At 35.0% G+C, this 24,581-nt stretch overlaps 1 protein-coding gene across 3 annotated transcripts in view; it reads left to right on the plus strand.

Moving 5' to 3' along the window:
- The window catches only part of LOC309829597 (solute carrier organic anion transporter family member 1B3-like), a 59,291-nt gene that overhangs the window by 10,147 nt on the left and 24,563 nt on the right, over positions 1-24,581 (plus strand). The window contains exons 1-6 of one of the 3 annotated variants that reach the window (XM_082665600.1): positions 11,301-11,373; positions 11,502-11,643; positions 14,699-14,831; positions 21,248-21,369; positions 22,642-22,788; positions 22,974-23,072. In XM_082665600.1, the coding sequence (XP_082521726.1) occupies positions 11,326-11,373; positions 11,502-11,643; positions 14,699-14,831; positions 21,248-21,369; positions 22,642-22,788; positions 22,974-23,072 (691 nt within the window). In that variant the 5' untranslated portion in view covers positions 11,301-11,325. Of the gene's footprint in view, positions 1-11,300; positions 11,374-11,501; positions 11,644-14,698; positions 14,832-17,813; positions 17,841-21,247; positions 21,370-22,641; positions 22,789-22,973; positions 23,073-24,581 lie in introns of those variants that run through there. The other 2 variants (XM_082665599.1, XM_082665601.1) reach the window with 2 other exon arrangements.

A 24,581-nucleotide genomic window follows, 5' to 3' on the forward strand; every position in this document is an offset into this window, starting at 1 on the left:
TGTAGCTTTATAGTATTGTCTAAAATCTGGGAGAGTGAAACCTTCAGCTTTGCTCTTTTTTCTCTAGATTGCTTTGGCAAATCAGGGTGTTTTGTGGTTCCATATGAAATTTAGGATTACCTGTTCTAGTTTTATAAAAGTGTCATGGGTATTTTGATAAAGATTACATTAAATCTACAGATTCTTTGGGTAGTATGGAAATTTTAAGAATATCAATTCTTCTAATCCAAGAGCACAAGACATCTTTTCATTTCTTTGTATCATCTTCAATTTTATCAGTGTTTTAAAGTGTTCAAAGTATAGTTGTTTCACCTCCTTGGTTAAATTTATTCTTGGGTATTTTATTCTTTTTGATGGAATTTTTTAAACTTTCTCTTTCTGATAGTTCATTATTAGATATAGAAAAACAACAGATTTCTGTATGTTAATCTTGTATCCTGATACTTCGCTGAATTCATTTATTAGTTCTAACAGTTTTGGGGTGAAGGCTTTAGGGTTTTCTATATAAAGTATCATGCAAATAGTGACAGTTTTAATTTTCCCTTCCAATTTGTATGGCTTTGGTTTCTTTTTCTTGTCTGATTGCTGTGGCTAGGACTTCCAATACTATGTTAAACAGAAGTGGCAAGAGTAGGCATCCTTGTCTTGCTCCTGAATTTAGAGGAAAAGCTTTCACCTTTTCACCATTAAGTATGATGTTAACTGGGGGTTTGTCATAGATGGACTTTATTATGTTGAGATATGATCCCTTTATATACATTTTAATGAGAGTTTTTATCATGAATAGATTTCAAATTAAACTGTAAGGGAAGAAATAAAAAGAAGAAAAAATGTACAGAGAAGAACTACAAAAACAACTGGAAAACAAGTAATAAAATGGCAATAAGTACATACCTATCAATAATTACTTTAAATATTCATGGACTAAATGTTCCAATCAAGAGACATAGGGTGGCTTACTGGATTAAAAAAAAAGACCCTTCTGTATGCTTCTTACAAGCAACTCACTTCAAAGCTAAAGACACACACAGACTGAAAAGTGAGGGGTAGGAAAAAGATATTTCATGCAAACAAAAACAACAAGAAAGCAGGGGTAGCAATACAAAATAGACTTTAAAAGAAAGACTATATCAAAGGCAAGCAAGGGCATTATGTAATGATAAAGGGATCAATACAAGAAGAGGATTCATACTCATTAACATATATGCACTCAATTCAGGAGCATCTAAATATATAAAGCAAATATTAACAGACATAAAGGGAGAAATTGGCAATAATACAATAGTAGTAGGGGATTTTAACACCCTACTTACATCAATGAACAGATCATTCAGACATAAAATCAATACGGCACAGTGGTCTTAAATGACACTATAGACCAGTTAGACTTAATAGATATTTATAGAACATTACATCCCAAAACAACAGGATTCACATTCTTTTCAAGTACACGTAGAATGTTCTCCAGGATAGATCACATGCTAGGACACAAAATAATTCTGAACAAATTTAAGAGGATAGAAATTATATCAAGCCTTTTTTTCTGACCACAATGGTATGAAACTAGAAATCAATTACAGAAAGAAAAATGGGAAAAGAACAAACATGTGAAAACTAAAAAACATGCTACTATAAAACCAATGGATCAATGAAGAAATCAAAGAGGAAATCAGAAAATACCTCAAGACAAATGAAAATGGAAACACAACACTCCCAAATCTATGGAATGTATTGATAGCAAAAGCAGTTCCAAGAGGGAAGTTCACAGCAATACAGGCTTTCCTCAAGAAACAAGGAAGATCTCATATAAACAACCTAACCTATCATCTAAAAAAATGAGAAAAAGAAAATCAAACAAATCCCAAAGTCAGCAGACGGAAGGAAATAATAAAGATCAAGGAGGAAAAATGGGGATCAAAAAACAATAGAAAAGATCAATGAAACCAAGAGCTGTTTTTGTAGAAAAGATAAAATTGATAAACCTTTAGCCAGGATCATCAAGAAGAAGAGAGGGAGTACCCAAATAAACAAAACAATAAATAAAAGAGGAGAAATAACAATCAATACAAGAAAGATACAAGAAATCATAAGAGAATACTATGAATAGCTACATGCCAGTGAATTGGGTAACTTAGAAAAAATGGACAAATTTCTAGAAACATACAACCTGCCAAGACTGAATCAAGAAGAAATAGACAATTTGAACGGACCAATCAGTAGTAGTGAAATTGTTTGTAAAAATAATAATAATAATAAACTCCCAGCAAACAAAAGTCCAGAACCGAATGGCTTCATCAGAGAATTTTACCAAACATACAAACAAGAATTAGTAACTATCCTTCTCAAACTATTCCAAAAAACTGAAGGGATGGAACACTCTCAAATTCATTTTATGAGGCCCCTGTTACTCTGATACCAAAACCAAAGACACTACAAAAAAAGAAAATTACTGGTCAATATCTTTGATGATTATAGGTGCAAAAAGCCTAAACAAAATATTAGCAAACTGAATCCAACGGTATATAAAAAGGGTCATAACACCATGATCCAGTTGTATTTATTCCAGGGATGCAAGAATGGTTCAATATTTGCAAATCAATCAATGTGATACACCACATTGACAAAGGAAGAATAAAAATCACATGTTCATCTCAATAAACACAGAAAAAAATATTTTTTTAAAAAAAAATACATTCAGCCCCTTTACAGTTTTTTTTTTTTTTTTTTTTTTTTTTTTTTTTTCCTGTATGCGGGCCTCTCACTGATGTGGCCTCTCCCGTTGTGGAGCACAGGCTCCGGATGCACAAGCCTAGCAGCCATGGCTCACGGGCCTATCCGCTCCGCGGCATATGGGATCTTCCCGGACCGGGGCACGAACCCGTGTCCCCTGCATCGGCAGGCGGACTCTTAACCACTGCGCCACCAGGGAAGCCCAATACATGTACTATTTGAATTGGATAAACGTATATTCTTTATCTGAATAAAAAGTAACTGAATATACCTATAATTTTCCAGTGACAAAAACTGGCAAATGTTAAAGAAAACATAAATTTTTCTTATATAAATATTTTTCAAGAAAGATACTCTAAAGAGAGGCAAAAATGATAGTAACTGTGATATTTAGAATAAAAAATGTACACAGGTAAATATTTTTAAAAAGGAATTGAAAATATTTCCAGTTAGCACAATTTGCTGTGGGCTCATTAAGAGAATATTTTCTTCATTAAAAATATTATGAGCTACAGAGAAGAGTCAATTGAAATATTGACAATTTCAAATTCAGTAATCATAAAATGCAATTATTTTTTCAGTAATCATAAAATGCAATTTTGATGAAGATTTCAGATAATTTTTTAAATAAACTAAAATGTCTAAGAATAATTTGAAAATTATCCTTCAGAAAAATAATAGTGACATAGTAATGGAGATACTCATAAGAAACTGAACAAAATACATGGATATACATGTATACATATTGGTATACATAAAAATATACTAATATATCCACCAAGAATAATTATACTGTGTATTATTTTTAAATATTAAAGTAAGCAATGAAAAGAAAAAAATTTAATGTTTCCTTCAATTTACTTGGATATGTGTTTTTTATTTGAAAAAATTAGAACAATAGTAACAAGCAATTTATTCATCAATAAAATTTCAAAAACTGTTCTAAGCTTAATTATTTTTATCACTCATTTTGCTCTAAAAATTATTCCAGTTTATATGATAAATTATATATTTACACTAGATATAAGAGAGATACAAACCAAATTCCTATTAGGCAATATACAGCTTCACTAAAGAGGTGTCACTGAGGTGGGTATTAAAAAGTTGAATTCATGGAAACAGCATGGAATGGTGGTTGCTAGAACCAGAGGGTGTGGGAAATTGAGTGATGTTGGTCAAAGGGTATAAACTTTCTGTTATAAGATACATAAGTTCTGGGGATCTAGTGTACAGCATGATGACTCTAATTAACAATATTGTATTATATACTTGAAATTTCCTAAGAGAGTATATCTAAATGTTCTCACTCCAAAAATAAAACATAGGTAACTATATGAGGTGATGAACGTGTTAACTAATTTTATTGTTCTAATCGTTTCACAATTTATGCATATGTCAATTGCAATGTTATACACATTAAATTTATACAATTTTATTTGTCAATCATACTTCCATAAAGTTGGAAAAATAAAATTGCATGCAGTATTCCCATTGCTGCAAATGGAGGAAAGCAGGCAGACTACTACAAATAAACCAAGTGAGATGCAACAAGGATCTGACTTAGGAAAATAAAGAGATGAAGGAAAAGTGGGTTAGTATATTAGATCCAAGAACTGTTTCGCTTTTCATATGTGAAATACTTGTATTCAAATCACAGTTCTGCAACAGTTTTAGCCTTATTCCCTTAGTTAAATAACTTTGCATCTCTAAACTTTATTATTCTTACTTGTAAAATGAAGAGAGTAATGCATACCATGCAAGGATTTTGTGAGCATTAGAAATAATACTTCTAGAACACCTGGAACAACCCTAGCAAATATTAGCTCCACATAACATAATTCACATTCATATCCTTCCTGTATTAATTGGAAAGAGAAATATCCAGTGGATGGGGAGATATTAAGTTTTCTGTAGGATGTCTGATGCAAACCTTCATCTTTATCTCTGCTATCAAATATTTTTGAAAGCTATATTGACTATTGATAGTTTCTGTTTAGGAAAGTTTGGAGACTTAACTAAGATTTATGTCATAGGAAAGCATAGGTTACAAAGAGAGAACACACACAACACCTATCCAGAAGATGTGGCATAAATTAACATCTTGATTATGCATATTATTTCAGATACTGTATCTTTTCTCATTCTTATAGCTTCTTTTTACAGTTTTTTTGTGTGTGAAATTTTCTATTTTCATTCATTGTGAGATAACTTTCCTTTACTTCAAAGAGCTCAGTTAGATTAGTTGCTTTAAAATTCTTGTTCAGGGCTTCCCTGGTGGCGCAGTGGTTGAGAATCTGCCTGCTAATGCAGGGGACACAGATTCGAGCCCTGGTCTGGGAGGATTCCACATGCCACGGAGCAACTAGGCCCGTGAGCCACAACTACTGGAGCCTGTGCTCCGCAACAAGAGAGGCCGTGATAGTGAGAGAGGCCCGCACACCGCGATGAAGAGTGGACCCTGCTTGCCACAACTAGAGAAAGCCCTCACACAGAAACAAAGACCCGACACAGCAAAAATAAATAAATTAATTAATAAACTCCTACCCCCAACATCTTCTAAGAAAAAAAAAAATTCTTGTCCAGTAATACTAACATATGTGTAATCTCAGGGTTAGTCTTGGTTGACTGTTATCTTTCTTGAGAAATGGTTACATTTTCTTGGCTCTTCATATGTTGGTAATTTTGAACATTGTTACATTCTTCCAAAGGGTGTTGATATTTTTTTTTTGTTTTACAAGGCAATTAAATTTGTTGACCTGAAACTGCAAACTCTATCTCTTAGGAAATAGTTCAAATCTCAATTAACTTACTTTATCCATAGGGCTACTTGAGTTTCCCTGTTCATGAATAGTTCAGAGGTCAAAAATTTGGACAGGGCTTCCCTGGTGGCGCAGTTGTTGACAGTCCGCCTGCTGATGCAGGGGACATGGGTTCGTGCTCCGGTCCGGGAGGATCCCACGTGCCGCGGAGCAGCTGGGCCCGTGAGCCATGGCCGCTGAGCCTGCGCGTCCGGAGCCTGTGCTCCGCAATGGGAGAGGCCACAACAGTGAGAGGCCCGCGTACCGCAAAAAAAAAAAAAGAAAAAAAAATGTGCACAGTTTATATGCAGAATTTGGGGCTCCCCATTCTCTGGATCTCTCCTTCATGAGATTCTCCCCTAAATTTTAACCTAAACTCTTCTTTCTCATTCTTCAGGCCACAAGGACTGTGATTTCTCTAAAAGAATTTTAGCTTTTGTGAATAAGGCTAACTGTGACCTTACCTTAAAGCCATAAGAATGAGAAATTAACCTTAGGCATTTCCTTCTTTTAAGGGTCAACCCCTGTCCAGAATCTGACTGCTTTTGTTTGCTCTCCCATGCTTTTGGGTGTTTTTTGTTTTCCCCTCAGACTTTACAATGGTTGTTTGCTGCAGGATCAGTCCAGTGGGTACTTATTCAGCTATACTGGAAGTGGAAATAGTTATAAGTATTTAAAAATCACCCTGGGTGTGGTGTGAAAAAGAGTTGACAGTGAGGAAAGAGACACCAGTTAGAAATAGTATTCTGGGTGTAAGATGATGGTTATTTGAGGTAGGAATATAAAGTGAAGCATATTAAAAAGAGAGATGTTTATAAGATTAAATATTTAGCTTTGGGGGACTGATTGGATGTGATATATAAGAGAGTAGATTCTAAGTGGTGACACAGGAAAGGAGGTGAAAGGGGAGGAAGAAAAGGATGCAATCTGGACATTGAAACCAAAATGGAGCTCTAATGCGGGCACTTTGGAACAGCAGCCTAAACCTCAGCAAAAGCAAGCTTGGCTTAAAATATAGATTCGGCAATCATCAGCATTTAGGTGGCAATAGAAACAATGACAATTTATGAGTTTTTTCCAGAAAGAGTATGTAGAATAAAAAGAGAAGAGAGTTTGAAACAAAACCCTGAAATAAAGTTTGGAATAGCTAAAGTATCCTAGGCCTGCTGAGGATAGTTTGAAAAATGATGCAAAAAATAAGATCTGATTCATTCAAACGTAAACAACTCTCAGATTTGACTGGAAAAAATGAGAGGGAGTTATGGAAAAGTGAGGACGCAGCGGGGCAGGAGGAAGTTTTTTAATGGAATAAGCCTGAATATGGATTAATTGTACAGTTATCCCCTGGTAAATCTCAAAACTACTTCCAGACAAAACTCTCTCTTGAGCACAAACCCTGCCTTAGTTGTGTCTATTTGGTAGATGTTTATTTTTAGACATCTCAAATTTGAGTTTTGAAAAGATGATTTCATTGTCTTTAACCCTAAGACTTCTCTTTTTCTCATCCCCAATAATAGTATTACTACATACAATTATACAAACTATAAAACAAAATCAGAATACTTATTTTCCATTATTCCCACATCTTATTGGTTCTCCTCTTAAACTTTTTCCGAGTGTGTCTGTAACCTTTTAGTCCTCTCTTCCCATCTCTGCTCATCTTTTTTTCTGAAATCAGCTTTCTAATTAATTTATTTGCCATAAATTCATTTTCCTCATGGCTACCAGAATTAGCCCTCTAAAATTTAATCTCCTTACATCACATTTAAAAATACAGATTGATCTCCCAATGGTTGGCATACTTCTATCCTTATATTCCACCCACAGATATTCTTTTTGTTTTTCAAATGATCTGTGTTCTTTCACTACCCTGGGGCTTTTCATGTGTTTCCTATTTTGTTTTAAGTGTTTATTTCTTCTGCAGTTTCTAAGCTTCTATTAACCCCTAAAGACTTAGTTTAAATGTTAGCACATCTATAGAAACTTTGACCTGTGTAGAAAGAATTAATCACTTTTTTCTGTGTACTCATAAATTTAAAACTGTATAGCAATTACAGTACTCATTACATTATTATACTGGCATTAATTGTTTATTGGCCCAGGGAAACATTAGTTCTTTGGGGGCATTTATTACGTCTTAATTGCTTTTATTTCCTTTCTTACTCTGTGCCTGTCTCAACTCCAAGGTTTAGTGGAGGAACTGCCATATTGTAGCTGCTCGATAAATGTTTGCTGAGTAAATTTGTTTGAGGTTCCTATGAGTTAACTGAGTTAATCATGGCTGTACATATGGCAATGTAGAAACTTGGAACTGTTTTCTGACCTTAATCCTAAGACTCTTGCCATCATAAACAAAGGACTGACCTGCCACGACTGCAGGTAAATATAGACTTTACCTCTTATCTCAATGCTAGCTGTGTCTTTCTGCCTGTGATATTTTAAAATCTATTTGATGATTGTGAACATTCGTATCTCTGTTTTGAAATCTCTCAATCTTAAATTCTCTATCCTTATGCTTTTGTCTTTTAATATTTTTCATTGGAGATTTCAGTTTTATTATTATTTAATTTTTTATGTTCTGAGAAAATCATCATATCATTCTTTCTCTGAAATTCAGCCTCACATTAGGAACATGGTTAAAAATGCCCATCTCTCAGGGTTATAGAGTAAAAGAAAGCACATTTATAAATCTGTCTATATTAACTCATTTCATATCCTTCTAAAATCCTAGCTCATTGGAGGAATCCTGCTGTAGCCATTGTGTTTGCATCTGTTACCCTTTTCTTCTTTGTAAAACCAATTTAGGATTATACTGTACGAATTTTGACTTTATTGAGTCTCTCTTTTGTCTTGAGCTAATCTTCCTTTTAAGATTGAAGACATGGACATTACAAAATCTTTCTCTGAACTTTTAGAAAGCTGCTCTTATATAGGACAGGTTTTACATCTGGTTATGCTTGTATCTGCTTACTGAGATGTCCTGTTACTTTATGAAACTCCCTCCTCTTTGATTTTACCAATTAGTGTTTTGATGATAAGGATTTAGGTAAAAGTTTGCCTCAGTATTTCTTTAATAATCAATAAATCATTTTGCCAGTATGCTCATTACTGATTCTGCAGCACCTGAAATAGTGCCTGACAAAAAATGTGTTTGGCTAAATAATCAGAGTCCTATTTTTATTTGACCAAACTTACAGCCAAAAACTGAATGATGATAGCTCAAAGTGATAATAAAAACAGACATTTCTCAATACTATGTGCCCAAAATTTTATGTATATTATTTTAATTAATCTTCACAACAATTTTACTGTAATTATCTCCATCTAAAAGCTGAGGAAACTAGGAAATGAGAGGTTTCACTACATGTAAGCTCTGTACCAGATTTATAACCTAAATTTGGGGAATAACAATTTATTCAACAACCAAAAAACATTTATTGAATACTTACTCATTATGTGTCAGGCATCTGAGTTTGATAGGAGCCTGATAACATTTTTTTTCTATTTATTAGAGAAGGAAAGGCAGAACTTGACTTCTAGCTCAATAAGGCAGACAGAATAATAAGGTTGAAGCCTTCTCCTCCCCCCTCCAATTTTAATAAATAATGTAAAATGTATTAAAGGCAACTTGTAGATGTGCTAGAAAACAAGAAGAGATACATTCTGTAAATCAGAAAGTATGAGAGTTTTCTAAAAAGTAAGAAGTAGAAAGAATTAGGCTAAAGAAAGAAATCACAGCCCAAGACAAGTGCAGGAAAAGAAACCTGAAAAAAAATGGACATGGCTTCCAAGCATGTTTCAAAGGCAAAAGCCACAGATAATGGGATCAAGAGAGGTCCCAGGGACCACCGACAGGTTGTATAGGCTATTCCACTCAATCAGAGAAAACATGCTTCTTTCCTTGTTTAACATCTTCCCTGATCATCAAATTACCTTCCCCCACTTAGTGCAAGCAGCAAACTGCAGAGACATCTACCCTGGGCAGGAGGTAGTGAGCGTGGGCGGATGCCCTCCCGGGCATATGGAGCAGAACGGTGTCTCAAGTGGCTGGCAACACTCATGAAGAAGTGAGGTGCCCATATGCAGATTAACTCTTAACTACCCTACTGCTAAAGATTTCTGCCTCTCCATCCCAGATAGGCTTCACAAAGACTGAATATTCAGAGACAAGGAAACGGGAGCTTCCATATGTAAAACAAAGCAGACAGGCAAGAATCACTAGGTATTAGATATTTTCATTCACCACTCTTGAAAGGAGGCAACAAACTCAATAAAATAAAAAATTCTCCCATGGCTGTACACACACACACACACACATATAATATATATGTTTATATATATATATGATTTATTTATTTATATTTATATAAAAGAACAGAACTTTAAGTAAAGGGTGGGGAGAGGAATGGAGGAGGGAAGGTTTACCAAGAAGTTCTACATCTGTATAAAACTTCACAGGTCAGGGGACAAAAACACAGTGAAGTTATGGGAAAAAAATGAAATTATGTAGTAATGTACCATTACCCTTCAGCCAGTAACACTTTGAATATATCCAGTGGGACATGTTACTTCTCTCAGCAAAAGACCACCCACATTTTTTTCAACGGGAAAATGCATTTTTTATTGTGGTAAAACATATAATGTTAAATTTACCATCTTAACCAATTTTTGAAGGTACAGTTCAGTGGTATTAGGTATATTCATATTGTCGTACAACAAATCTCTTTTCATCCTGCAACACTGAAATTCTATACTTACTAAATACTAATACTCTCTCTTGTCTTCTTCCAGTTTTGGGGAACTGAATTTTTATTTTCTGCTTCTATGATTTTGACTTCTTTAAATACTTCATATGGGCGGAATCATACAATATTTGTCCTTTTGTGACTGGTTTATTTCACTAAGCATAATATTTTTGAGGCTCAGCCATGTTGTAGCATGTGATAGGATTTCCTTCCTTTTAAGGCTGCATAATATTCCATTATATGTATATACCATATTTTCCTCATCCATTCATCTGTTGATGGACATCTGGATTGCTTCTACCTCCTGGATATTTTGAATAATGCTGTGGTAAACAGGGATGTGCAAATATCTCTTTGAGATCCTTTTTTTAAGTCTTTTGGATATATACCCAGAAGTGGGATTGCTGAATCTTATGATGATCCTGTGACTCTGGGTAATAATACTGGATGTAAAAGGAATTTACTTATGGATATAAGTGTGGGCTGTAAGAAAGATGAATAGATAAATTTTGTTAAAATCAAAGTGAAAATAAAACATCTATAACCAGTGGGCTTGAAAGTCTTCTATTTTTTTTAGAACACTGACTATATTGCTTTGTTGTCTTCATTTTAATTTGGTTTTCTCCAATATTAGCGAGGTTTTATAAATGAAAATTTTTTCAGCTGACTTCCTGGAAATACTACCTTTGAGAATGTCTAGCGACTCCCCTCACAGTTCGCCTTTGCTGTTCATTTGGGACTAAAGAATAGCTTGTCATCCTGGCCATCTCACATCATTATCTAGCTTCTTAGAAATCAGCTAATGACATTAATTAAAAAATAACAACTTTGACTGTCCTGCTCTAATAATCTGATATTGTTACCAAGTTAGAAAATGAGGGACTTCCCTGGCGGTCCAGTGCTTAAGGCTCCGTGCTCCCAATGCAGGGGTGCAGGTTCCATCCCTGGTTGAGGACTAAGATCCCACATACCGTGCAGCACAGTTGGAATAACTAACTAAATTGGCTTTAAAAAGAAAGGAAGAAAGAAAATGGTACTTTATCGGTACACTGATGTTAATGTTAAAAGGACTAAGAAGTACCAACTGGAATAGAAGAAAGGTGGGTATGCTTTTTATAATAAAAATATTACTAAGTAAAGAAGAAACGCTATTTTAATTCTATGCATATATAAGCATTATGTGACCTTATGATTAATTATTTTTCCCTTTCCTTCTGCTTTTTCTTAGATGTTCTTGGCAGCCCTGTCACTCAGCTTTATTTCTAAGACACTAAGTGCAATCATTATGAAAGGTTCCATCACTCAAATAGAAAGGAGATTTGACATATCATCTTCTACTGTTGGCTTAATTGATGGAAGCTTTGAAATGGGTAATTTTTGTTTCTGTTTTGATTATTACTTAGTAACGAGATTTGCAGAGGTAAAAAAGTGTTCACATACGCTCTACACCACTGATCCTTAACCAGGGGTAAATTGCCCCCATCCCCACCCCCTGCCCAGGGGCAATTTGGCAATATCTGGAGATATTTTTGGTTGTCATTGCTGAGGATTAGGGAATGTCACTGGCATCTAGTGGTAGAGGCCAGGGATGCCTTGAAACATCCCACAATGCACAAGACAGCCTCCAAAACAAAGAATTACCTAGTCCAGAATGTCAAAAGTATAGAAGTTAGAAAACCCTGATTTACACAAACTCGTTGCCTGCAAACTAATATTTTGCAGGGCTAAAACTTCTCTTTCTCAAGATGTCCTAGTGCAAAAAAATGTTGGAGAGAGGATTATGATTCTGATGATTTGAGGAGAGGAGAACAATTTTGAAGCAATCTTTGTTAGGGTCTACTGTTGAACTGGGTATAAAATTTGGGGTTAAAAGTCTTTTTTTTTAGAACATTGAGTATATTGTTTTGTTGTCTTCATTTTAATTTGGATTTCTCCAATAACAGTGAGGTTTTATATAATTATTTAACATTCTTTTCTCTTACTTTATGAACTGGTCGCTGATTACCTCTGCCCATTTTCCTCCCCCCCGCCTTTTAATGATTTGAAGGGATTCAAAATGTATGTCTGTTGTATAGATTACACATATTTTTTACAAGTTTGCTCTTTATCTTTTAACCTTTTAAAAATATACTTGTTTATTGAATGTTTAAAAAATAATTGTGTAAAGGAAGACCCATCTATCTTTTGGTCATGAATTCTGCCTTTTCATGATTCAGAGGCTATTACACCATACATATCCTTCACTTTTCCACCTTCTAGGTTTAATGAAACCATCTAGAACTTTAGTATTAGACTGTGATTAGCTTTAAATTCTAATTCATTGTATATCTCTTTATATTGAGGAATTGATTCTTATTATCTTTGTTAAACTTTGTAGCTATTTAAAAGCAATTAGTTGGACATGGTTATAAGTTTTACTGGTTTCCTTCTTAACACTATTTCTTGAACCTTATGACTTCAAGTCTCATCTTTAGTTTTTCTGGAGTATATCTTCAAGTAGCTTTTTTTTTCCAGAAATAATTGAACATAAGACATATTTTCTGAGCCCTTGCATGTTGGAAAATGTATTTATTTTACTATCATAGTCAACTGATAATTTGAGTATGAAATTAAAACTTCAGAATCTTTTTTTCTCAGAACATTAAAAACATGTATCTACTGTGTTATAACACAATATTATACATAAGAAATCATTACCAGTATCATTGTCATGCACTGATAGGACCTCTTCTTTATGCCTGAATTTCAGAAATTTTACCAACATATACCTAGGATGGTCTCTTTTACATTATTTATGCTGGAGAAATGTAGAAATTTTTATCTGATGTCTTAAGCCTTCCTTTACCTCAGGAAATTTATTTTCTATATTTAAATTTGTTCCGTCCCCTCTATTTTCTTCTGAAACATATATGAATATTAAATTTTCTGGCTATTTTTTCACTTTAAGTTTTTCTTTCTAAAATTCGACCTTTTTTTTTTCTTGAAACTCCATCAGTCTTTGCTGATGCCATCTTTCATCTTATTGTATCAGGTCCCAATATGTACATTTCTGTAGAGTATTTAAAATTTTCAACAATACTTTATTGTTCTCTTATTATTTTTAGTCTGCTAATTCTTATTTTATGGATGCAACATACCTTTGTACCTCTAGAGATACTAACTGGATTTTTTCAAAATGTCTTCTCTTCTTAGTTTCCTCATTTAACTGTTTTCTTCATGGGTTACTTTATCTGCTGGTTCAGTTTGGTGCTTTTACTTCATGTTATTTTTTTCCATCAAATGTTCAGTAATTCTTGGTTGTTGTCTGTTCGTTATTATACTTGTAGCTCCAGATGGACTGGAATTGGTCATGACTACCACCACTTAGATTGGTCTTTTTCCTCTTTTGAATCTAAATAACTTATAGCTAAAATTAAATCTCAAGTGACCTCTCCTCCAGGAAACTTTCCTGAAACCTCTAATTAATTTAAGCTTCCGCTTTCTGTGGTCTAAGAGTACTTCTGTCCATTTATCTATTTTTGTCACTGGTAGGTAAGTTCTTTTAGAGCAGATACCATGCACTGTTTATTCTTTTCCTCTATTTCTGGCTTCTCACCCCATGACAGGTACTTAATAAGAATTTAAAGATTTCTAGGAGTGAATGAAAAATGCATGAATAAATACCTTCCCTCAGGTATTTTTGTCCATTTTTCTCCATTCCAGTACAACCCACTCAACTCCAAATTCTTCATAAAATTTTGCTTCACTAATATCGCCAAGTAATTCAAGTACTTTAGTTCTTATCTAAAGTCAATTCTGCTTATTATTAACACCACACAACTTTATAGTGAGTGGCTTAAGGTAAGTGAGTTTCATCCCGGGTAATTAAATTACCCGGGGACTTCCCCAGTGGTGCAGTGGTTAAGAATCCACCTGCCAATGCAGGGTACATGGGTTCGATCCCTGGTCTGGGAAGATCCCACATGCCACAGAGCAACTAAGCCCATGAGCCAAAACTACTGAGCCCACGTGCCACAAGTACTGATCTCAGGTGCCGCAACTACAGAGCTCATGTGCTGCAACTACTGAAGCCCGCGTGCCTAGAGCCCAGGCTCCACAACAAGAGAAGCCACCACAGCGAGAAGGCTACGCATCACAACAGAGTAGCCCCAGCTCGCCACAACTAGAGAAAGCCCGCGCACAGCAACAAAGACCCAACACAGCCAAAATAAATAAATAAGTAAATAATAAATGAATGAATGAATAAATAAATAAAGGCAGAGTCTATTTAAAAAAAAAAAATTACCCGATCTTTGAGGAATGGTACCATGTCTTATGCTCTATTTTTATCCATTCTGTGGCCTTCCATTCTACTGGACACAAAATTGGACTCAGTCACTGTTTGCTATAATCAATCATATCAAAATAATTTTGTTTTCTTTCTAGGAAATTTGCTTGTGATTTTATTTGTGAGTTACTTTGGAGCCAAATTACACAGACCAAAACTAATCGGAATTGGTTGCTTCGTTATGGGAATTGGAAGTATTTTGACTGCTTTACCTCATTTCTTCATGGGATAGTAAGTGGCTCTATGCCATCAGTGATCATTTCCTTGTAAATTAATGGTAGAATTTTATTTTTTTCCTTTTAAATAAGCAGTCCCCTTTTGAGAAGAATATCCACTAAGTGTGTGTAGAAATGGAGTATATTTTCTATGTAATAATTAAATTGTTTTATCTACCATGACTCTCATTGATATTAAAATATGAATAGCAATAAATGAGTAGTTTCACAGAAAATAAATAAGCTTTTTAGTATGATATGTATTTCATGTCTTTGCCTACAAGATTTTGATAATATTTAATAAGTCTTTGTTACCAAACTCAGGTCTAGCTGCTCACCACTCGAAAATCAATACCTGAGAGGCAATTGTTGGTAGAAAGGCAAGTTGCTTTTAATCAGAATGCCAACAATCTAGGGAGAAGGTGGACTCATGTCCCCCCAAACCAACTCCCATGATTCTGTTTGGCTATAAAAGTTTTTAAAGGGAAAAGAGAAGTAATGTCAGTTAATCATTGAGATAGAGGGTCAAAGTCGTCACCATCCCCCACTGTGTTCAGGCTTGTTGGCTTCTTGTGATTTTTCTTTAGATGCTATCTTCACATAGTTTGTTCATGAGATTACTGAAGGGAAAGCTAGGGAAGAGATCTGGTCATCTGTTAATTACTCATTCTTCATTTCTACTTTGATCTACAGAAAGAACCAACAGGTTAGGCAAGGTATTGTGTGATCAAAAGATTTGAAAGGTGTACTTGGGTTGGTGATGAGTAGAGTATGGGGCGCCTGATTTAAATGTTAGTTACAATCTAGTTTTGCTAAAGTGACAGGACAAAGGGGCCTCCTGCAGAACCTCTTTCCTGCCAAAAGCTGCTTACAACTTCACCACTCAACTCACTGCGGTATGGGTTTTCCCACTACCATCTCCACTGAGACTTCTTCCTAAGTCACTGTGTAGTTTTAATTAGAGTCAGATACTAATGACAGGAAACCAAAAATAGTGATGGCTTAAATAAGATAAGAGCTTATTGTTTACATAAAAATTGTAGCCAACCCAGCCCTTGACTGGCCTTGACTTCACGGTCTAAATTGTGGCAATGTTGTTCCTTGCAACAGGATAGAAGGGAAGAAGAATAAGAAGAAACAGAAGGCACACAGGCTGAGACTTAAGAAATATTTTCAGAAGCATAACCCTTCTACCAACTTCACATTAGCCAGAACTTTGTTACACCTCACATTCAGATAGAAAGTCATTGAGAAAAATAGACCTTACTTCAGGTGTCCCCTTCCCAGCTAAAGATCCCAGGTTCTGTTACCATAGAAGGAAAGAAGAATGGATATTGAGAGCCAATGAGCAGTTTCTGCTAAAGATATCAATTACTTACTCATTATCAACGCCAACAGCCATGCCTTTTGGTTACTATATTAATTACTCTATTTGACCCTCATAAGTTCTTTCTTCTTCCTGGTGCTGTTCCTTCTTATTTTCATCATATTACTCTCTCTTGATTTATTTCCTCCTTTTGGCTTCTCCATCATGCCCATCTTTTCCTTCTGCTACTGACACCATAAGGTCAGTATTGCCTAAGCTCCCTCTTCAATCTTCTTCACTTTTCATTCTACATGATTTGTGTGGAGTACATGCATTAAATGCAACTATCACTGTACACAGTGAGTTTATCTTATACTCAAGATCTATATAACCAACCACCTCATGGGTATCTCCAACCTAACATCCTACAAACATTTTGCATCCATATATTCAGAACAGAATTCATCCCTGTGCCATCACCAGCTCAGATTTTTCACATTCACTCTTTCAGCAATGATTCATTTAGCCACAGAAGAACTCAAACTAAAGTCAAGGGTCTCATCCTAGACTTATTCTTTACTTCAATACACATGACCAGTGGTCACCAAATCTTGCTTATTCTGCCTGCTCTCTGTCATAGTTGTTGCCCTTAACCTGATAGAGGATTCTATCATCTCTGGCCTGGACTTTTTGCCTCCCAACTCCACTTCATTCTAACTCATATTCTATACTACAGTATTGATTTAAAAAATAAGAATCTAATTTTTTTACTACCACTTAAAACTCCCAATATCCTAGAGCAGTATTTTTCTTTATTTTTGATATTTATTTATTTTGGCTGCACCAGGTCTTACTTGCGGCATGTGGACTTCTTAGCTGCAGCATGCAGGATCTAGTTCCCCAACCAGGGATTAAACCCAGGCCACCTGCCCTGGGAGCTCAGACTCTGATCCACTGGACCACCAGGAAAGTCCCGTATCCTAGAGCAGGATTTTTCAAACTTCAGATCCTGAACCACTCATGGACCAAGAAATCAATTAAGATTATTAAGACCAACAATTTTTGGATAGGATAGGATAGGATAGAATAGAATAGAAGAAAACACAATGAGAGTGGGGATAAATATTATTCTGTGAAACTTTTGTTTTGGTTGTACATAAATTTGTGTGTGTGTGGATATCCATGTATTGTGATTGTGATGCAAAATATATTTCTCATTGTTAGTAACAAAGTATTGAAAGCCTTTTGCCTATGAATTACTATCTAGGTTCATTTGCATATCTAAGCTCATTTGCATATACAGGTCACTCACTGATTTGGTCCTTGACTATCTTCCTAGCTTTATTTTACACTGCTTCCAATGACTGAGGACCACACTCTAGGCCTACAGTTTGCCAAATGTGCCATAATATGTCATAGCTTTGTTCATAGTGTTTCTACAGCTTTGAATGATTTTCTTTGTCTATTAAACTATCCATCTTCAAGACACATCTCATATGGAATCCTCACTGTGAAGTCTTCTCTAATCCACATCTTTCCAAACCTGCAAGCCAAGCTGATAATCCCTTTTTCCTTTACGAAAACTCAGGACCTGGTATATTAACCTTATCATATCTTTGATTGTATATGTTTACCTTAGGGGGTGTAAGATGTTTTAAGTAAAAAAACCGTGTGTTTTATTTCTAGTGATTTGGAGCTGAGCATAATGCCTGGCATAGAGTAAGTTGCCCTCAGACTTCACAGGGTACCTCAGTATTTTTAATTTATATATTTTATTGAAGTATAATGGACAATTTATATTAGTATCAGGTGTACAACATAGTGATTCATTATTTTTATAGATTATACTCCATTTATAGTTATAAAATTTTGGCTATATTCCCTGTGCTGTACATCTTTGTATCTTATTTCTTTTTTTAACATCTTTATTGGAATATAATTGCTTTACAATGGGATGTTAGTTTCTGCTTTATAACAAAGTGAAGCAGCTATACATATATATATATCCCCATATCTCCTGTCTCTTGTGTTTCCCTCTCATCCTCCCTATCCCACTCCGCTAGGTGGTCACAAAGCACCAAGCTGATCTCCCTGTGCTATGCGGCTGCTTCCAACTAGCTATCTATTTTACATTTGGTAGGGTATATATGTCCATGCCACTCTCTCACTTCGTCCCAGCTTACCCTTCCCCCTCCCTGTGTCCTCAAGTCCATTCTCTATGTCTGCGTCTTTATTCCTGTCCTGCCCCTAGGTTCTTCAGAACCTTTTTTTTAGATTCCATATACATGTGTTAACATACAGTATTTGTTTTTCTCTTTCTGACTTACTTCACTTTGTATGACAGACTCTAGGTCCATCCACCTCACTACAAATAACTCAATTTTGTTTCTTTTTATGGCTGAGTAGTATTCCATTGTATATATGTGCCACATCTTCTTTATCCATTCATCTGTTGATGGACACGTAGGTTGCATCCATATCCTGATTATTGTAAGTAGAGCTGCAATGAACATTTTGGTACATGACTCTTTTTCAGTTATGGTTTTCTCAGGGTATATGCCCAGTAGTGGGATTGCTGGGTCATATGGTAGTTCTATTTTTAGTTTTTTAAGGAACCTCCATACTGTTCTCCATAGTGGTTATATCAATTTACATTCCCACCAACAGTGCAAGAGGGTTCCCTTTTCTCTACACCCTCTCCAACATTTATTGTTGGTAGATTTTTTGATGATGGCCATTCTGACTGGAGTGAGGTGATACCTCATTGTAGTTTTGATTTGCATTTCTCTAATGATTAGTGATGTTGAGCATCCTTTCATGTGTTTGTTGGCAATCCGTATATCTTATTTGGAGAAATGTCCGTTTAGGTCTCAGCCCATTTCTGGATTCGGTTGCTTTTTTCACATTGAGTTGCATGAGCTGCTTGTAAATTTTGGAGATTAATCCTTTGTCACTTGCTTCATTTGCAAATATTTTCTCCCATTCTGAGGGTTGTCTTTTCGTCTTGTTTATGGTTTCCTTTGCTGTGCAAAAGCTTTGAAGTTTCATTAGGTCCGATTTGCTTATTTTTGTTTTTATTTCCATTTCTCTAGGAGGTGGGTCCAAAAGGATCTTGCTGTGATTTATGTCCTAGAGTGTTCTGCCTATGTTTTCCTCTAAGAGTTTTATAGTGTCTGGCCTTACATTTATGTCTTTATTCCATTTTGAGTTTATTTTTGTGTATGGTGTTAGGGAGTGTTATAATTTCATTCTTTTACATGTAGCTGTCCAGTTATCCCAGCATGACTTATTGAAGAGGCTGTCTTTTCTCCATTGTATATTCTTGCCTCCTTTATCAAAAATAAGGTGACCATATGTGCATGGGTTTATCTCTGGGCTTTCTATCTTGTTCCTTTGATCTATATTTCTGTTTTTGTGCCAGTACCATACTGTCTTGATTACTGTAGTTTGTAGTATAGGAGCCTGATTCCTCCAGCTCCCTTTTTCTTTCTCAAGATTGCTTTGGCTATTCAGTGTCTTTTGTGTTTCCATACAAATTGTGAATTTTTTTATTCTAGTACTGTGAAAAATGCCATTGGTAATTTGATTAGGATTGCATTGAATCTGTAGATTACTTTGGTAGTATAGTCATTTTCACAGTGTTGATTCTTCCAATCCAAGAACATAGTATATCTCTCCATCTGTTGGTATCATCTTTAATTTCTTTCATCAGTGTCTTATAGTTTTCTGCCTGCACATCTTTTGTCTCCTTAGGTAGATTTATTCCTAGGTATTTTATTCTTTTTGTTGCAATGGTAAATGGGAGTGTTTCCTTAATTTCTCTTTCTGATTTTTCATCATTAGTGTATAGGAATACAAGAGATTTCTGTGCATTAATTTTGTATCCTGCAACTTTACCAGATTCATTGATTAGCTCTAGTAGTTTTCTGGTAGCATCTTTAGGATTCTCTATGTTTAGTATCATGCATCTGCAAACAGTGACAGCTTTACTTCTTCTTTTCTGATTTGGATTCCTTTTATTTCTTTTTCTTCTCTAATGGCTGTGGCTAAAACTGTGCTCTCTTCCATGGCTCCGAAGCTTCCCTCCCACCCTCTGTCTCTGCCAGTGAAGGGGCTTCCTAGTGTGTGGAAACTTTTCCTCCTTCACAGCTCTTTCCCAGAGGTGCATGTCCTGTCCCTATTCTTTTGTCTCTGGTTTTTATTTTTTATTTTGCCCTACCCAGGTACGTGGGGAGTTTCTTGCCTTTTGGGAAGTCTGAGGTCTTCTGCCAGTGTTCAGTAGGTGTTCTGTAGGAGTTGTTCCACATGTAGTTGTTTTTCTGATGTACCTGTGGGGAGGAAGGTGATCTCCGCATCTTACTCCTCCATCATCTTGAAGGTCTCCTTCCTTATTTTATACCTAGTAGTTTGTACCTCTTAACTGCCCTTACCCTATATTCCCCCCTTCCCCCACTCCTCTTCTCACCGGTAACCACTAGTTTGTTCTCTGTACCTGTTAGTCTGTTTGTGTTTTGTTATATTTGTTCTTTTTTTTTTTTAGATTTCACATGTAAGTGAAAATATACAGTATTTGTCTTTCTCTGCCCGACTTATTTTACTAAGCTTAATACCTTTCGGTCCATTCATGTATTTTTAAATATCAGCATTTGTCCCTATTCTAGGTCCATTCTATTGTTCCTATTAAGTGCTTCCTTATCAAATTCAAATGGATTAGAACTTTTTAAACTAAGTTTTGAAGAGTCAGGCATATGGCTGTGTGTGATTATAAATTGATTTTGAAATTTTAGATTGTAACCATCTTTGAAGATAATTCAAAAGATTGATAAATACAGTTAGCAGTTTTTTAAAAGCATGAAACCAAGATATTTCATATGTTGCCCAGAATATAAGCACTGCTAGGATGAGAGCAACATGGTACTCCACCTTGCCTGGGGAGTACTGCATTATATTTCTTAGTGAACACTCCCATTTCACTGTTACCCATCACCACTCCTAAAATATAAGCTGGGAAACTGACAGAGTATCCTGATAATTTGGAGAAGAGAATGGTGCAAATAAAGGGGAAGATTCCGCTGTATTTCTGGGAAAAGTGAAAATGCTCAGTAAATATAGTGATGTTCTTACAGTTACAGGTATTCTAAAGACACCCCTATTAATCCATCAGAGAATTCAACATCAAGCTTATCAACTTGTTTGATTAATCAAAATTTGTTACTCAATAGAACATCACTGGAGATAGTGGGAAAAGGTAAGAATTGAACTGGCACTAGTGAATATTAGTGTCACTAATAAATATTCTAAAATTTAACAATTTAATTACATCGTTAAAAAACGATTGTGGGGGCTTCCCTGGTGGCGCAGTGGTTGAGAGTCCGCCTGCCGATGCAGGGGACACGGGTTCGTGCCCTGGTCCGGGAGGATCCCACATGCCGCGGAGCGGCTGGGCCCGTGAGCCATGGCCGCTGAGCCTGTGCGTCTGGAGCCTGTGCTCCGCAACAGGAGAGGCCACAACAGTGAGAGGCCCGCGTACCGCAAAAAAAAAAAAAAAAAAAAAAAAAAAGATTGTGATATCCATTAGCAAAATTGATTTAAAAGACAAATAGGAAAAACATTTGCATCTTATATATGTAAGACAAAAATCATAGTGTTAATATATATTATATATAAAGACCTTCTAGAAGTAATAAGAGGAATATTTTGATATGAAATTGGCAAAGAATATATGCAATTAATATAAAGAAGAGGAAGTGGTATAAATATGTTAAAACAATTTTACTCTTTAAGAAAAATTCAAATTCTTACACCAATTCAAGATTTTTTACCTATTATAACACAAATCATAAGTTTTAATTATAAAGTATAGTACTAGTTAAAGATTTTCCTACCTACTAGATAGGAAAGATTAAAAATAAAAAGAAATGAAGTAGAGGATAAAGACACATTTTATGTATTACGGGGAGTGTATAAATTTCTCTTTTGGAGGTTAATTTTCAATATGGTAAAGAACAAAAATATGCACAACTGCTTAAATCAGCAATTCTACTTTTATTGCTTTATCTTAAGGAAATAATCAGGAATGTGCAGAAGGATTTATTTATCATTATAGCCATGGCATCCCTGTTTAACAGAATGAAAAATTAGAAATATTGTGTGAGTACATAGAAAAAATTGATTAAATAAATGATGAAACTTATTCAGCACACTATTATGCAGTCATTAAAATCCTGATATGAGAACATAAAGAATATTATGCATATTTTTATGTTCACTAAAAATGTGAAAGATATAAACAAACATTAGAAGTGGTACTCTGTGTGTGGAGGGATGGCAGATAATTTTTACTTGTTTTCTTTGTGCTTTTCTGTATTGTCAAATTTTGTAACGTGACTATAAATCATTTTATAATTAGAAAAAAAGCAAAAAAATTCTTTAATGGAATAATTAATGGTTAAGTTAGTTGACTTTTCAAAAGGAATGCTAAAATTAATGTTTAAGGTAAAACACTCTCTTGTCTACGTAGGTTGGGAAAAGGAATCTGGGTCACATATGTGGATATATATTCTATTGGGTAATATGCTTCGTGGAATTGGGGAAACGCCCATAACACCCTTGGGGATTTCTTACATCGATGATTTTGCTAAAGAAGGACATTCTTCTTTTTATTTAGGTAATGTACAGAAAATATTAGATTTTATGGTTACTTTCCCTGGGTGTACCTTGAAATAACAGTGCTCCTAAACTCATTCTTTTACTTTAAAAATTACTTAGAAAAATATATTGTATTACTTTAAAAAACTGAATAAGAACCATGTATTATTGGCATTTGATAAAAATGTTTTGTAATATTTTCAGGTAATTTGTTTGCAGTAACAATGATTGGTCCAATCATTGGCTTTTTACTCGTATCTCTGTTTTCTAAAATGTATGTGGATGTTGGATACGTAGATCTGAGTAAGTACAATCAGAACAAGGTAACATGATAATGCTTTTCAAGTACATGACACCATTCTTTCAAATAACTGAATTCACTCTTTCAGTGGCCCTTTGCTGACTAATTGTCAAAAGTTACAAATAGGTAATGTGTTAATAACTAGAATAAAAATAAACTTCAGCTCCTATCTACATCAGGCTTTTACAACTAAGCACAAAATAAGAAAATTTAACAAACTTAAGATTACTTCACCCCAAATAATTCCAGGTCTCTCAATGTGCCTACTAATGTCACTTCCCCACATTTACCCTCTCTCCCGTCTCAATTTGCATAGTTCTTAAAGTCTTTTCCAATATGTGGCTCCTCTTCAGAGATGCCTTACTTCACCACCTCCTACTGGCCCCAAGTTAAATGTCCCTATTAATCACCAAGAGCATGCCTTTATTGTAGCCTTTGTCACAATAAGCCATAAATATTTGTGCCACTGATCTTCCATCTCTTTTAGAACATAACACTATGATATCTGTCTTAACATATAAGTAATTAGTGTTTAGAAATAAACAAATCTGATTTTCTATTTCACCAGGACTACATAGAGTAGACATCACAGCAGACCAACAATAACCACAATCTGAAAGTATTTTAATATAAAGCTAAAATGTGGACCTGATGGAATGTGTTATGTCTTCTATTTTGGATGTGTGAATTAGAGTAGGTTCACATTCCAAGTGTTTCTACTCGATCATTTCCAGGTTCATCCTTGTTTTTATCACTAAGCACCCAGAAATAAATGGTTAAAGTCTTTAGGATGATAGATTTGTAACCTCTTTTCTATAGTCAGAAATCACTACTCAACAGTATTTAGGTCCATGGTGATCCCATTTCTAGCACTGAACGTCTAGACCTTATTATATCTTCTCTTATTCAGTTATGGGTATGATGTAAATGTATTGTGATGTACATTTTGGCAAACTCCAATGCCAAAGGAGCCAACGAGATAACGTAAGTGAATAAAGAGTGTTCGGTGTGGTGGTTAAACTTGGAAGAATTGTTGGTGGTGAAATGCCCTCTGTACACACCTGAAAGTGCATATACTGCTCAGCCTCAACCTATTCTTTTCATGAAGAAATTTGGATCCAGCATTGACAAAATCTTCTGATTGGTTTTCAAGAAAATCCTGGAATCCAGATTTTCATGTGGAAGTTTTCAATTTTTAAAACAATGTGTGAACAAAAGAAAACACTTTGGCAGGCTATGTCTAGCCAGGTTATGATCTCTAGTTCCTATGTGTACACCAGGGATAGAACACAAAAAAATGTTATCAAAATGACACTTCTGACGGATGATGAATAAGTACTTAGCATGTAGATGGAGTCACTGATTTTATCAATCATTTCTGCAGTCTGTCAGAGTTGCTGATTATGGAATAATATGAACATGTAAATCAATTTTAAACTCAGAGCTGTATATATTTGAAAACTACTTCAATAAATAGAATTAATAATTTATTTCTATATATCAAGTCAATG

The sequence above is a fragment of the Grampus griseus genome (genome assembly GCF_964374135.1).
Source record: "Grampus griseus genome assembly, chromosome: 11".
NCBI lineage: Eukaryota > Metazoa > Chordata > Mammalia > Artiodactyla > Delphinidae > Grampus > Grampus griseus.